Source organism: Emydura macquarii, unplaced genomic scaffold (assembly GCF_026122565.2).
Source record: "Emydura macquarii macquarii isolate MOO-44397 ecotype Brisbane River unplaced genomic scaffold, CSIRO-AGI_Emac_v2 contig_71, whole genome shotgun sequence".
NCBI lineage: Eukaryota > Metazoa > Chordata > Testudines > Chelidae > Emydura > Emydura macquarii.
In genome coordinates this window covers 13,353,844-13,369,725 of record NW_027130208.1, presented here as the reverse complement: position 1 = coordinate 13,369,725, position 15,882 = coordinate 13,353,844, and the positions used below count along the sequence as shown (strand labels likewise).

At 38.9% G+C, this 15,882-nt stretch overlaps 1 protein-coding gene across 1 annotated transcript; it reads right to left on the bottom strand.

The window, feature by feature from the left end:
• Positions 1–10,298: 10,298 nt before the first annotated feature.
• LRRN1 (leucine rich repeat neuronal 1) lies at positions 10,299–15,246 on the bottom strand. The gene has a single exon (XM_067542782.1). The coding sequence runs from the start codon at positions 15,244–15,246 to the stop codon at positions 13,096–13,098; it is 2,151 nt and encodes a 716-aa protein (XP_067398883.1). The 3' UTR covers positions 10,299–13,095.
• Between the last annotated feature and the right edge of the window lie 636 nt (positions 15,247–15,882).

Here is a 15,882-nt window from a genome sequence, read left to right as displayed (position 1 = left end):
TTTCCTACAATTTGCAAAATGGTGAGGAAGAGATATTCTTCATTAGTGCAGTTGTTTGTGATTTCATTTTCCATGCAAGTTTCCTTTTTGGAAAAAAAAAATAGCACATTTTTCTGTCTGTAAAATTCACCAAATAGCCCCTGAAGTCTGTTTAAAAAAAAAAAAATCATTTTTTTAACCTCCCCAAATCCCATAATTGTCAAAATGTGGTATATTTTGCTCCAAACTTATTTTGTCAGTGTCTTTTCTTTTTCCATGAATAGCTCCTGAAGTAAAAGACAAACATTTTGCCCCAGTCTTGCTCTGTTCCTGCTTCCTCATTCAAATCAAAAGCCTAAGTGACAGAAATGGGCTGATTTCCTGAATCCCTCCCATCCACTTGTCACCAGGAAATTCCTACTAGCCTGCTCATTGCTGTATTTTGAATTTGTATTTGACTTCAGGACTTCACAGTTCTGCAAAGTGATTCCCAATGATTTTCCTTTTGTAGTGTGGGCGAGGCTGTGCCTCTGTGGGGCCAGTCACACTGGTAGTTACTGTTTGTGGACATCAATACAATTGACCTAGAAAAATTCTGTACAAGGGCAAGGAAATGGTATAAGAACCGATGATAGGGAAAGGAAATGAGGGGGAAGGGAAAACAGATTGGATTAGGAGTTGGAATGTGGGAGAGAACTGAGAATGGTGGGGCAAAAAGACTGGAACAAGTAGCTTGTGCAGGGAGGGGGCTGGAGAAGGAGACTGGAGAGAACAATTGACTGGGAGCCATTGGGGTAGGAGAGACATATGGAGGCTGGGGGAGTGAGGAGGGAGAGACAAACTGGATGAGAAGCTGAGAAAGCAAATACCTGTGAAGCACTCTGGTAAAGTGTGTATCATTCCCCTCTAGTCTTGGTTGAAATAGGAAGACACACTACTGTTGCTATCAGTTATTGCGGTCCATTAGCTTAAGTGGTAGAGGTCTGTGCGGTGGATCTAAAAGTTCCAGGTTAACCCTGCTGATGACATGACCCCTGTGAGTGTCATCATGAGGCTCCATGGTGGAATTTGTTTTCTCAGTTTGCTTTTTAAACAACCCAGGAAATTACACGAAAAAAACTACATTCAAATAACCTTTTTATGGTTGCAATTCAAGCATTCAAAAGTTAGGAAATGCCAAAATATTGTGTATGCAAATTAATTCAGCTCCCTGTGCATATGCACTCTGAGACAATCTTTAATTACACAATCACACATTTTTTCCACACTACCCCTGCCTCATTCAATGCACAGAATGGACCTGCTCTGGGGATGAATCAGGATTGCATAGTGAAGAAGGCTGCTGTCTATAGGATCCCTGCTTCATTTGTTGCTGAAGCTGAAAGGTGTGTAGTGTGCAGGGGATTACAGGAAGAGAGGGGAAGATGTGCTAGTTAAGACAGTTGAATGCTGCCCTGGAGAACTGGATTCAATCCCTGCTTCTGCCACTCTGTGATGCCACAAAAGAGACATAATCCAGCCTTTTCAGGGATGGTCACTAATTGGGTTTTCCTCATTTTCTTGGTGCCTTATTTGACCCTGGGGTGCAACTGAAGTCAGTGGGAACTGTGCTTTGAATGTTAAGTGGTATATGATGCTACTCCAAAAAATCAGGCCTCAAACTGGGAACCCAAAAAGTAGTGGATAGTTTTGACCCCATTCTGTAAAACTGGGATAATGACAACCCCTCATTTCACAGGGGTGTTATGAAACTACATTCATTTATATTTATGAAGCATTCAGATGATATAGTGATGAGCACCAGAGAAAAACTCATGAGGAAATGAATACTTCTGCCTTCAGAGCAGTGTTTTAACAGTGTGCAGTAAACAGGGCACGGGGCCACACACCAGACAGTGAGGCGAAACTAGGATACTGAACAGCTGGTCATTAAGTGAACACTGCACATTTCATGCACTGAATGAGGCAGAGGAACTGTGGAAAAAATAGTATATGATGGAAAAGACTGTCTCAAAATGTACAAACATCAGGGGACCAAATTAAATTAGCAGAGGCTCCCTTAATTCAGGCATTTCTTGACTTTTGAGTACTTGGATTTTCAACCTTAATATTCTTTTAACATAATGTTTTGTGTGTAATAATTGATATGTTTTGATAAACATTTGGACACAGATCCACAACTGATGCAAACTGGCATAATTCCACTGACTTCAATGATGCTATGCCATTGGACACCAGCTGAAAATCTAGCCTTTGCTTTTTTTGGTCCAGATTGCAATCCCTTTACACCTGTTAAGTACTGTCATACAGCTCCTATGGGAATACTCAAAGAGAAAAATACTGCTTAATGTGACTAATGATTGTACTTAATCTGATCTACCCCTGTATATTTTTTAGCACAACCATACTGTTCAGTTTGTAGGCATAGCTAATAATCCCAGCCTTGTTAAATGGCACAGATATCCCTTAAGCCTTAACCATCACACCAAAAGCATTGTTAATAGAAATTGCTGAAAGCCTGCTGCTAATGACATGGTTTAAGCAAAAAGAATAATGTGTATAGTACCTAATATGTTACTATTGCACATTGCCACATTTTACATAGTTTGACTGTGTGTGCAAGGCACATTACCCTACACATTTAACCATATAAGAGCAATTTAAGCCCCAAATCAAAGGGATAGGTCTTTCTTTCTCTAGTTTTATTGGAAACATTGATGTAAGGCAGTTCTTTTCTGTAAACTTATTGCTTCCCCCTGGGACTGTCTTAAGTTGCAATGAAAGCAATAAAAGCCACTGAAAAGATTATGGAGTGCACTTCTTAAAATTAGAAATAAGGTGTAAAATGATAGACTTGTGCCTGACAACAAAAGCAGTATTAGTTCTGCATACTCAGGGATTGTCCACACCGAGATTTAATGCGCAGAAAGTCAGGGTGTGAATGTACAACATGCTAGCCTGCCACACACTACAAGTTCTACAGTGAGCTTTGACCTATTGCTGCTTGAAACAGCATAGCTTAAAGCACACTACAGAACTGTCAGTGTGTGGCGGGGAAGTATGCATTCTAGATTTCAGGACTTCATATAAATGCACATTTAAGATGCTAGTCCAAAAATGAAAATAATTAATGCTCAGCCATAGCATATATTAAAAAGAACTTCAATTATCTGTGTTGACCCCCACTATTTTCTCTTAGAATAGACCCACACTCAGGTTCCAATACCATGGAAAAGGCATTAGTAGAAAAACGTTTATCATAAAAATTGACAAAAACTTTTATTTCAATATTATCCTTGCGGGCAACAGAAATCTGCAGCTGAAGTTTTCAGAGCCAGATGCAGATCTCATCTAGGCGAGTGAAAATCAGGTGCACCTCCAGTCACTGTAAAGGAACTTGGTATTTTTTCCTCATGTAGCTGAGATTAAGAGCAGGTACTCACAGGCTTTGAATATGGAATAATAGAGTAACACAGAAAATGTTTAAACAGTATTTATGATTTTGCAAAAGGTAGTACTTCAAAAAGCATCTAAGCAAAATCCTAAAAAGGCTTTATAATGTACTTGCAGTGGTGTTGTAGCCATGTTGGTCCCACGATATTAGAGAGACAAGGCTGGTGAGATAATACCTTTTGTTGGACCAGGTGCTGTGAGTGAAAGAGACAAGCTTTCGAGCTACACAGAGCTGAAGAAGAGCTCTGTGTAAGCTCAAAAGCTTCTCTCTCTCACCCACAGAATCTGGTCCAATGAAAGATATTACCTCGCCAACCTTGTCTTTATAATGTAGTTAGCAGCTTAAGTGAAGTCAATGGGACTTCAGTGCCTAAATCATTTAGGCACTTTTGAAAAGTTTACCTGGAATAACTGTTGTCTACCAGCTTTTGCAACTGTTTGTTCTAGTATTTCAAATGTCACTGTTGTATCGTTACAACATGGGTGTCCACTTTGTGTGCTTGGCATTTAAGTATAGAACTCAGAATTAAGACTTTGTGGCAAATCCCCTCTACCTTACTGGAAAATAAAATCAGCCTTTCCATAGTCTTCACAATAAAGGGGGGAAATTATCTAGTGTGTTGTCTTGTTCAAATACGTTCATAATGGAAAAACTGGCAGGGTAGGAGAAGGGAAAGAACTGCTTTTTTGCTAAGTGGAAGTGAAAGTTTTGTGGACTGTGATATGGGGGGGGGGGAGGCTGAAGGTTAAAATTAAAATTCTGCGTGCTGAGTTGCTTGCTCTTGATCTGACTCTTACTGACATAATCAGCAGCAATTGTGGTCTCCAAAGAGCAGACCTTGGAGAGAGGAAGGAAGTAGCACAAGGATCAGAGGGGAGTGAAAACAAATCCAAAGCAAAATATCAATGAACAGTCCTTAATGGTAATCTTGTTACACCTAATTGCTACAAATGAATATAAAAGGGTTTCAAGGGTAGGGGGAAGTGTTGTCCCTTGAATGTGTGTGTGGGGGAGGGAAGGGAGGGAATGGTGGGACTGGGAAAGGGGAGACAATGGATGAAACATGAAGGATTATGGGGGAAGGCGCAGAGTGAATCTGAAGATGAAAAATGACATGAGTGGGTGAAACAGGAAAGGAAAAGGAGCAGGGAAAAAGGGAGGCGGTGTTGCCTTATTAAAAATGTGTACACTTGGACTGAGGTTGAGATGGAAATAGGAGACAGAGTTGTTTAAAGTCTCTGGTAAGGATAAAAAGGATAAAAAAGAAGGGTAATGTCATGGTAGGGGTCTACTACAGAAGAAGAGGTGGATGAGACTTTTTTTAAACAACTAACAAAATCATCCAAAGCGCAGGACTTGGTAGTGATGGGAGACTTGAACTACCCAGACATCAGATGGGAAAATAACACGGCAGGGCAGATTATCCAACAAATTCTTGGAATGTATTTGAGACAATTTTTTATTTCAGAAGGTGGAGAAAGCTACTAGGGCAGAGGCTGTTCTGACAAATAGGGACAAATTGATTGAGAATTTGAAAGTGGAAGGCAGCTTGGATGAAAGTGATCGTGAAATGGTAGAGTTCATGATTTTAATGAACAGCAGGAGGGAGAACAGCACAATAAAGATGATGGATTTCAAGAAGGCAGATTTTAGCAAATGCAAGGAGTTGGTAGGGGAAGGTAGTTTGGTTGGGAAGCAACTCTTAATGGGAAAAACAGTTCAAGAGCATTGGCAATTTTTTAAAGAGACATTATTAAGGCCACAAGAGCAAACTATCCCACTGCACAGGAAAGATAGAAAGTATGGCAAGAGATCACCTCAGCTTACCCAGGAAATCTTCAATGATTTGAAACTCAAAAGAGTTCTCCAAAAAGTGCAAACGATGATAAATTACAAACTATGAATATAAACAAATAACCCAAGTATGTAGGGACAAAATTAGAAAGGCCAAGGCACAAAATGAGATTAAACTAGCTAGAGACATAAAGGGTAACAAGAAAACATTCTACAAATGCCTTAGAAGCAAGAGAAAGACCAGGGACAGGGATAGATCCATTACTCAAAGAGGGAGAAAAACAATAATAGAAAATGTGGAAATGGCAGGGATGCTAAATGACTTTTTTGTTTGTTTTCACTGAAAAGGTTAGCAATTGGACGTCCAACATAGTGAATGCCAGTGAAAATGAGGTAGGATATCAGGCTAAAACAGGGAAAGAACAAGTTAAAAATTGCTTAGACCAGTTAGATGTCTTCAAGTCACAAGAAGCTGATGAAATACATGCTAGAATACTCAAGGAGCTGACTGAGGAAATATCCGAGCCATTAGCAATTCTCTTCAAAAAGTCATGGAAGACAGGAGAGATTCCAGAGGACTGGAAAAGGGCAAATATAGTGCCAATCTACAAAAATGGGAAATAAGAACAACCCGGGGAATTACAGACAATCAGCTTAACTTCAGTACCCGGAAAGATAATGGAGCAAATAATTAAGCAATCGATTTGAAAACACCTAGAAGATAGTAAGATGGATTTGTGAAGAACAAATCGTGTCAAACCAACCTGACAGCTTTCTTTGAGAGGGTAACAAGCCTTGTGGATGGGGGGAGGGAGTGCAAGATGTGGTATATCTTGACTTTAGTAAGGCTTTTGATACTGTCTCCCATGACCACCTCAAACAAACTAGGGAAATACAATTTAGATGGAGCTACTGTAAGCTGGATGCAAAACTGGTTGGAATATCATTCCGAGAGCAGTTATGGTGGTTCACAGTGAAGTTGGAAATGCTTGTTGAGTGGGGTCCTGCAAAGATCAGTTCTGGATCTGGTTCTGTTCAATATCTTCACTGATAATTTAGATAATGGCAGAAAAAGTACAACTATAAAGTTTGTGGACAGTACCAAGATGGGAGGGGGTTGCAAGTGCTTTGGAGGTTAGGATTAATATTCAAAGTGATCTGGACAAACTGGAGAAATGGTCTGAAGTAAATAGGATGAAATGTAATAAGGATAAATGCAAAGTACGCCACTTAGGAAGGAACAATCAGTTTTACACATACAAAATGGAAAATGACTCCCTAGGAAAGAGTACTGCATAAAAGGATCTGAGTGGTCATAGTGGATCACAAGCTAAGTATGAGGCAACAGTGTAACACAGTTCCAAAAAAAGCAAATAACATTCTGGGATGTATTAGCAGGAGTGTTGTAAGCAAGATATGAGAAGTAATTCTTCTGCTTTACTCTGTGCTGATTAGGCCTCAACTGGAGTATTGTGTCCAGTTCTGGGTGCAACATTTCAGGAAAGATGTGGACAAACTGGAGACAATCCAGAGAAGAGCAACAAAAATGATTAAAGGTCTAGAAAACCTGACCTGTGAGAGAAGATTGTACAAAATTGGGTTTGTTTAGTTTGGAGAAGAGAAAACTGAGAGGGGACATAACAGTTTTCAAATACATAAAAGGTTGTTACAAGGAGGAGGGAGAAAAATTGTTCTCATTAACCTCTGAGGATAGGACAAGAAGCAATGGACTTAAATTGTGGCAAAGGCGGTTTTGGTTGGATATTAGGAAAAGCTTCCTCAGCACTAGAATTAATTGCATATGGAGGTTGTGGAATCTCCATCACTGGAGATTTTTAAGAGCAGGTTAGACAAACACCTGTCATTGGTCTAGTAATACTTGGCCTTGCCATTAAGGTGACCAGATGTCCCAATTTTGTAGGGGGAGTCCCAATATTCGGGGCTTTTTCTTATATAGGTGCCTATTACCCTTCACCTCCAATTTTTCACACTTACTATCTGGTCACCCTACTTGCCATAAGTGCATGGGACTGGACTAGAAGACCACTCAAGGTCCTTTCCAGTCTTATGATTCTATGATTAAAAGAGAAGGAAAAACCAAGGGAGAGACAAAATGTCAGCTTCTTTTATATGAGTATGAGGACTAATCATGGCATTTTTTGGCAGCAGCAGCTTCCCCCCTTTACAGTGATGTGCTATCAACATTTTAAACAAGGCCCACGCTCAGAAACATATGACAGTCCCAGGTAGAATACTCTCTGCTCCTCCAGAACAAAAAGGCCACCAGTTGTATGCTCTCCTCTCTCCCACATCTCTTGGGTGGTTACAGACTTTTCAGGAGATGCCTGGTGCATTTCCTATGAGCACCTAGAGGCAGTGCTGGCGAGCATGAGAGGGGAGTTCCCCTTGCAACAGCTGTGGGGTCAAATCAGTACCAGGTGAATTTAGAAAGGGCATACAATTTTAATCTTAATGTTTTTCAGTGAGTTGAGAAACAGTTTTTACTGAATTCTTCCTCCTCCAACCCCACTTTCTGTCCAGCATGATCACTCCTCTGTGCACAGAGGGATATGCTTTAAGCCCCTCTGCTGCTGCAGTAGTGCCTAGCTGCACATTTCATTTAATCTTGGCACTCCAATTGCATTGGTTTGTAGTGATTCATATTCTCAAGACTATCTTCATGAAGAGGGCTAGAGATTTTCATGTAATAAAAAAGTTGAGCTCTCCTTTGTAGGGCTCAGTGGCCAGCTCTATTAACAAGGGGTCTGCATAAGCCTACCCATCTTGAAAGTCCTTGTAGCATTCCCTACAACAGGGAAACTCCTTTTTATCACTTACCATCCCTGATTAGAAATCTGGTTAGTCATGGCATGAGATATACAACAATCTCTACTTAGTTGAATAGCTCATTTACAAATCCCTAGTCGATCAAAATTTACCAGTGGGGTATCAAATATTAAAAAGCATAAACTACAGCTGAGATCATTCAGATTGACATACTAAGTTGTCCAAATTGGTGACCATATAGTTGCAACCTTGTCATTCTTTTCCATAAACTAAGGTTTTTAATAATTATGTGAATATATATTAACCAACCAGCATTTCAGGATGTATTTTGAAACCAGGAGACTTGAAGTCTTCATGCAATCATGTGTGAAACTATGCTCCCATCGATATATGTGCATTTTTTGGTCCATGGGCAAAAATGCCCTCTGACTCTAACAGGATTGATTTAGGTGATATTAAAAATGTATTTTTGCTAACATCCCTAGTGTAACACAAGTTGTAGGAGATAGTTACTCTTAAGAACAGTACTTCAATTATAGCACACTCCACTCAGATAAAACTGCAAAAGATTTCAGTTGTGTGTGATATATTCATCCTTGGCACACAGACATTTTCTAAATCATTAGCCAAATGAAAACTAACAGCATGGGGGAAACACATAATTAGTTACATTTTTAAAGCGGTTTAACTCAATCTCCAGTTGTGAGGGGGAGATGGAGAATGTTAGGCCTACAATGAACGGCTGACACAAATGCATTTTGAATGCAATTAGGTAAACATACAGATATTTATATTTATACCCACAGTTAATGGTGAGCCCAAAATTGTGCATGCAAAGTTGAAGGTAACTTATTAAAATCAGGTGCAACTTGTCTGACTAACCTCTTATTGGCTAATTCTGTTATAAGCAGAGCCTAATTTTTCAAAGAACTGTACAAAATTCTCCAAGCAACAGTGATTTAAGGGTATGTCTGCACTGCAATTTGGGCCCAGGGTTAGTTGGACTCAAGTCAGCTGACCCGTGTTAAGGAACCTGGAGCATCTACATAGTATCTTAAACCTACCTTGAGAATTTTCTGACCTGTGCTTGAACCTAGGGCTCCAGCATCCATGAGGAGACCTGAGTCAGAGTAACCATATCCCTGAGACCCTAGTGCCGTGCTAGCCCTAGGAACGTGGTGCAGTGGGGGAAAACTTTACTGACCACCCTGAATGTTACCAGGAAGTAGCTTGCTTTGCAAAAGGCTTGATCAGTTTGCTCTCCATTGCAAAACCAGGAGGCTCTTTGATAGCATGCTTGCAGATCAGTGATGAGAACAGAATGGGTTAATACTGACCTGACCTGCTGCCATTTGCCAAAGTGGCAGGAGGGGGTGCTTCCATTTTCAATAGAGTGGATTGCAGATTGTTGGGATAGAGAGGACTGAGAAAGTTGTCCCATGGACTTGTGGGATACTTCTGGATGACACTCAGGACCTGAGACAAGAAGGACTGTGGCTACATGGCAAAGCAAAATGTCTTGATTCGAGCTTGGACCCTTCAGCCCTGCAAGGGCCTTGGACCCTAGATCCAAGCTTTGGGTTAGTGCAATTGCAATGTAGATGCAAGGGGGTTAGCCTTGACCAGGGCTCGAACACTGGCTTGCATTGCAGTGTAGATAAACCCTAAGATCTCAGGTTGAGTTAGAGGACTGAAATACAGATAGGCAATGGCTATATGTGGATAATACATCCCATTCACTTGGTGCTTCTCACTTTTCAGTTCATCTCTGTAGACTGGAAAAATTACAGAGTTTAAATGTTGAAGAAGCTGCATGACAAAATTACTGCATGATTTTTCTCCTGCTCTTTCTTCCTTGGTTTCATAACTTCCCATAAAGTAGCAAATGCCATTCAGGATGAGATATGCATGCCCTATCATTGGCCCATAATTTCTCAACTGAAAACAGATAACACACTAAACATTATTTCATAGCCCATTACACCCTGCAAAAGATGTAGACACAAATTAGCCTGTTCCTGCACCAGTTCTGATAGGAGGTTCAGGTAGAATACCATTGTCTTTCTGATTATCTGATATTTTGAGTATCATCATACAGCTATGCAGTGCTGCAGAAGGCTAAAGAAGTGGTGAGGAGGCCCAGGCTGTAACATCTGACACCTGCTCAGTGAATTATTTTGTAAAGACTATTTGATGATACCACACAACAGGGAAGCCATAATTTTCTGTCAACCTTGTCCTTCCTGCATCCTTTACATTGAAGAAACCAAGAGTGCATCTCCACTGCAAAACAGATCCCAATTTTAATGAATAAAGTCTGCTATAAGAGCAGGGGCAACTCTAGGTTACAATTGCATGTACACAAAGTGGTAGTTATTGCGCTGAAGCTGCCCATCAGAAAGAGGCAGAAATTGACATTAAGAAGCAAATATAGTAGAGTATGACAAAATTAACATATGTTCCCCACCTTGCTTCCTCTCCATAAGTAAAAGAAACACTTTAAAAAAAAAACAAAACCCATATACATCAGGCTTGTAGGTAAAGGTTTGAGATTTCATAACCATATAAAGCAGAGGTGTCGTGTCTAACTTCCAGTGGCGGGCCACAGTGCAATAAAATGAACTTAAAGTGGGCCATGCACTCGCGGCGTCTTATCCTCTGCTGAGAAATCTCGCTGCGTCCTTCCTTTCGGCGGCAGCTCAAGGCGTCCTGACTTCCCCGCTGCCGGAAAAACTTACGGCGTCCTGACTTTCGGCGGCAGCTGCCACCGTGCAGAAAAAAAAAGGTTGTCGGGCCATATCCGGACGCCAGGGGAAGGAACAAAAAGGATCGTGGGCCGTATCCGGTGGCCTGCGGGCCGGACCAAAAAGGTTCACAGGCCAGACCCAGCACACGGGCCGCATGTTTGACACCCCTGATATAAAGAATTTTGTATAATAGGTTCTTGATTTTTTTTTACATGAAACCAATAGTTTTACCAAACTCTTTAATTAAAAGATGAGATTTAGGAGGCTTATACCTTAACTATATAAAATTATTATACTGAAGCTTTTGCAACAGTGAAATATATATATGTAAAATGATGCTGAGACTTTATTTCTCAGATTCAGAAGAAGTGGCTGAAGAAAAATTCTTTGAACTTGAGACAAGGGCAGACAGTTTCAAACCAGAAAGTTTTGGGGAAATTTGTCATTTTTGTGTTAATGATTTAAAAAAAAATTAAAATTACATTTCTAACATTCAACAATATATTTATGCTCATCAACTCAAAAATAGCTCATCACTAGGCAAAAACATCCCACAATTTGCACATAGTTAAAGGTCATTGCAGAGTCAGCACTTATCTACCTTGCGGTAGGGAGAAGAGGGGTAGTAGAAAATTAATATACTACACAATTTTCTGCTTCCTTGCTTGGCATTCGGCATGTCTATAATAGATGCTTCATCAAAAACCCTGTTCCCCTTGTGATCTCACAATGAAGAGTCCCTGTCAGGGATTTTAAGGGGAGTAGAAAGGCCACGGTTGAGTGCTTCTGAAAATCCAGCCCTAAATTATTCATGTATTTTCACACTGTTTTCTGTAATTCTGTACCACTTAACCTATTCTGTAATTTAGTAAAATATTTTGAACTACAGCTATGGAAATCCATAAAATAGATATTGGCTGTTATCCACATTCGACATGAGATACTGTATCAGAGTTTTAAATTCCCTAATTGATACTTTAAAAGACAGTAATCCAAATGACATGGATTTTTTTTTTAAACATGTAAAACATTTACATGGATTCAACTATTATAATTGACTTAGTGATATTGAGCTGCCTTTCTTCTTTAATTGTCAGTGACAGACAAATACTTGCTTCATGTATAACTTAGCTTACAATATAAACACAAATGTGTACAGAAAGGAAAATGTGTCAGGTGCCATGTATTTTCTTGCTGCATATCTAGTTGTATCATAGAAATGTAGGGCTGGAAGAGACCATGAGCGGTCCTCTAGTCCAGTCCCCTGCGCTGAGGCAGTTTTAATTTTCCATATGATACATTTACAGCCCTTACTCTACTTGATGTCTTTCTGATTAGATACTCTTCAGTATTTTGTTTAATATTGAAAAGCAGTGCAGAAAAAACACCCCAGTTAAAATAGATATTTCTTCTTTAGAACAAAAACTGGAAATCTGTTGAGATTTGACTTTAACCCCCCTTCCAATTTTATATAACTATTTGGATATATTTTATGTCAAAACATTATCACCAGTCAAACTAGTGACAACTAAAAACAATACATTATTGCAACTGTTATAAAAAAAAATCAGAACAAAACTGTAATTTATTATAGTTTTGCCTTCATTATACACCATGTGTTGGTGGATTAAGCACAACAAAACTCTAGTATTCCTTAAAAGTGTCTACTAAATATAATAAAAAGAATAAGATAATTAACATTTAGTTTGTTACATTTAAAAAAATCAGATGTACATATTTCTATTGCCTGTTAGGTTTACCTAAGCCTTTTAAACTATTACAAAAAAAAAAAAAAGAAAAGAAATAAGTAATTGTTTAAAGTAAAAAAACATTCATATCAGTTGATACAACATTACAGTACAGTCAACTAACATCACTGAAGATCTAGCCTTCTTTTCTCAGTTTGAATCTTTAGACCAGAATGTTATAAAACTGGTTCAATGCAGTTTCAAAACTGTATGTTAGCTGTTGCAAGATACTGTACTCTCTACTGATGGCTTCAGAAGAAAGGGGTTGTGCTAGTTGTGACTCACAGGGTAACCCCAGCCTGTCATTCATTTTATTCAGTACTGTAGTTAGAACAGCATTATTAAGTTTAGCACAAGAACAAACAAACAAACAAAAAAAAAGTTGGAAGCTAAGTGAAGCTGCCATTTGTGTCAAACAATTGCGATACGCTATACTAAAAAAATCTGAAATATCCACCTGTCCTCACCACTCTGCCACAAACTAGCAAAGTCAAAAAAATACAAAAGTCTTCAACTTTTTGTTTTTGCAGAATAAAGCAAAAATGTCTTTGTGCTCCTTACTATCAGAAGCAGAATATCCTCTGAGTTACCACATATAATAGCTTCTGGATGTGTCGACTTGGGTTGGCTTGGTCTCTGCAGAACCATCTTTGTCTTTTTCACTGTCACCTTCCCAGAGATTAATAAGTGGAGGATAGAGCTCATTCAGTGGGATTGAAGAGGTCTTTTGCATATACTTTTTCAAAGAATGGTGGTAATTTTTTCTCTTAAACCTTTTAGCAATATAAACAGAGATGGAGGCAAGGCTGATTACTGCAAACATTGAACCCATTACAGCTGCCAGGGCGGTACTGGTTTCTTGGTCGGAAATGTCAAGTGCAAAAGCTGCATTTTTTGTAGTAACGTTCACACAAGACTTTTGAGTTTGCTGATGGATATTTGACACAGTTAGACAGACCTCATAATCTGTGGATGGCTGCAAATGAGTGAGGTTATATTCATGTACATCAACTGGGACCCTAGCGGTGTATGTGATGTGAGGGTTATCAATCTTCATAGTGGCTGATGACCATTTTAAATTGGAAGTCATGACATTGGAATTAACCTTCCAAGAAACTAAGATTGAATGAGATTCAGCTTGTTTGACATATATTTTCAGCACTTGAGTACCATCCAAAAGAGTTCCATTCACTCTTATAGTAGCTACTCTTGTATCAGCCCCTTCTATGTTTTGAGCAACACATGTATATCTTCCAGAGTCTTCAATCTGAATATTCGAGATTTCCAGGGTACCTTCACTACTCAGCTTGTACTTGTCAGAGAGACTTTCAACTGTTATTTTATTTCCAAGTGGAGTTACCCAATAAATTTCTGGTTCAGGTTCTGCCATGGCCCGACAATCTAGAAACACTGTCATGCCAATGTCCAAATTCAAATGATTTGGAAAAGTGTCATGAGAAATCATTGGAAGACATTGTTCACTTGAATCCTGTATTAATACTTCTTTGACCTGTTGTCCTCTGTATTCTGGTGGCATAGCACAGAACATTGACAGAGGCTCCATAAAACGGATATTGGTTTTGTTTGAGTTGATCCAGTGAATGACACAGTCACACCTGAGTGGATTACTGTGAATACTGATCTCACGCAGATTTGGAAGGGATTCCACTGTCTTTTGATAGACTGCATTCAAAGCATTGTTGTTCAGCATCAGACTTTCCAGAGCAGGAACATTACGAAATGCTAAACGATGTATATAAGACAACTTTGGATTGTTGGTAGCTTCAAGCTTTGTAAGTTCAGGTAGGTTGTCTAGTGCATACCTATCAACAGAAACTAGTTCTCCCATATTATTGATACCAAGTTCTTTCAATCGCAGCATATTTTTAAAGTCACCTTCTTGGATTTTGTGAATTGGATTTTTGTTGAGGTCAAGGAATTTTAAATTTGGAACTTTCTCAAGAGCAAGCTGAGGAACCTTGACCAATTTGTTATCATAAAAGGAAAGACTTTCAAGACTGTCCAAGCCTACTAATGCGTTTCCAGGAATATCAGTGAGGTACATACCTGCCAAAACCAGACTTCTTAAATTTGAGAGTGGCTTGAAGTTCATATCTAATATTCCAATCACTGGATTTTCCCCAATCATAAGAATCTCCAAGTTAGGAGTAGAATCAAACCAACGACTGTCAATAACCTTTAATTTGTTAGAGTTAAGATGAAGTCTTAAAAGGTTCCTCAGGCCAGAGAATGCATTTGCAGAGATGCTACTAATCTGGTTATGGTTTATGTATAGTTCCTGAAGATTGCAAAGGTCCTGCAAGCAGTAGTCAGTCATCTCTGTTATCTGGTTTTCCTCCAGATGTAAAGTAGTGAGCTGAGTAAGATTTGAGAGCCCCACATCTTTGATACTAGTAAAATTATTCTGTGAAAAATCTAACTCCGTTAAATTGAAAAGCTGTTGGAGTTCATCTGTGGTCTTTGCAATATTGTTGCTTTGTAAGAGAAGAACTTGAGTGTCACTGGAAAGATTGCTGGGAATTTTTGTTAAACGAAGGTCATTGCAGTCAACTGTTGTAGCTTCTCTGTAGGTTGACTGTGGTGTAAACCATGGTCTAATTTCACATACACAAAGCTGTGGACATTCATTATTCTGTATGGAAGACTCAGTTAATGAATTCATTAGCAATTCTAGTGCCAACAGGCAAGCTATTATAACAAATCTAATCCTAGCCATGTTGGTTTGCTAGTAAGTTCAACTGCTCAGCCCCTTAAAATGGCAAAAGACTGAATATGTAAATCAGTATCAAGAAAAAAGTGTAAAAATTAAAGTTTAGGTTGAAACTCTTGGACATTCAGAAGATGGAAGATGCTTTTCAGAGTCTCTTCACTCTTCTCCTCTGTTCTGAGTGCTTGCACAATGCTCTGATCTGTGAGTTGCTTAACCCAAATCAGTGTCTGGAGAGGTGCCTGAAAAGAAGATTAGGACAGGTGTTATGTTCATTTCATACACATTTTCTACATTCATTTCATTTTTTCATTCTCTATATAAAGTTATTTAAAATAAGAATCCTTTTAATTCCAAATTCCTTTAATGAAAATTCCACTTAGACAAACTTACGTTTAGAAGCTCTTTTCTTCAGTGATTCAAATTAGAACTATTTCTGATATTCCTAACTGACTGATCATTAAAACATATGGAACCACTAGAGAAAAAAACACTTAATTTACAAATACATCACAAAAAGACTAACTGAAAATTTAATGTTGAAGCGTGTTGTCTTGTTTTTCTTGCAAAACACTAAAGATATTGAAACCCAATGAAATATGTTTGCAATTGGAGGTAGGCCAGGGAAATCAGTAATTAAATTTA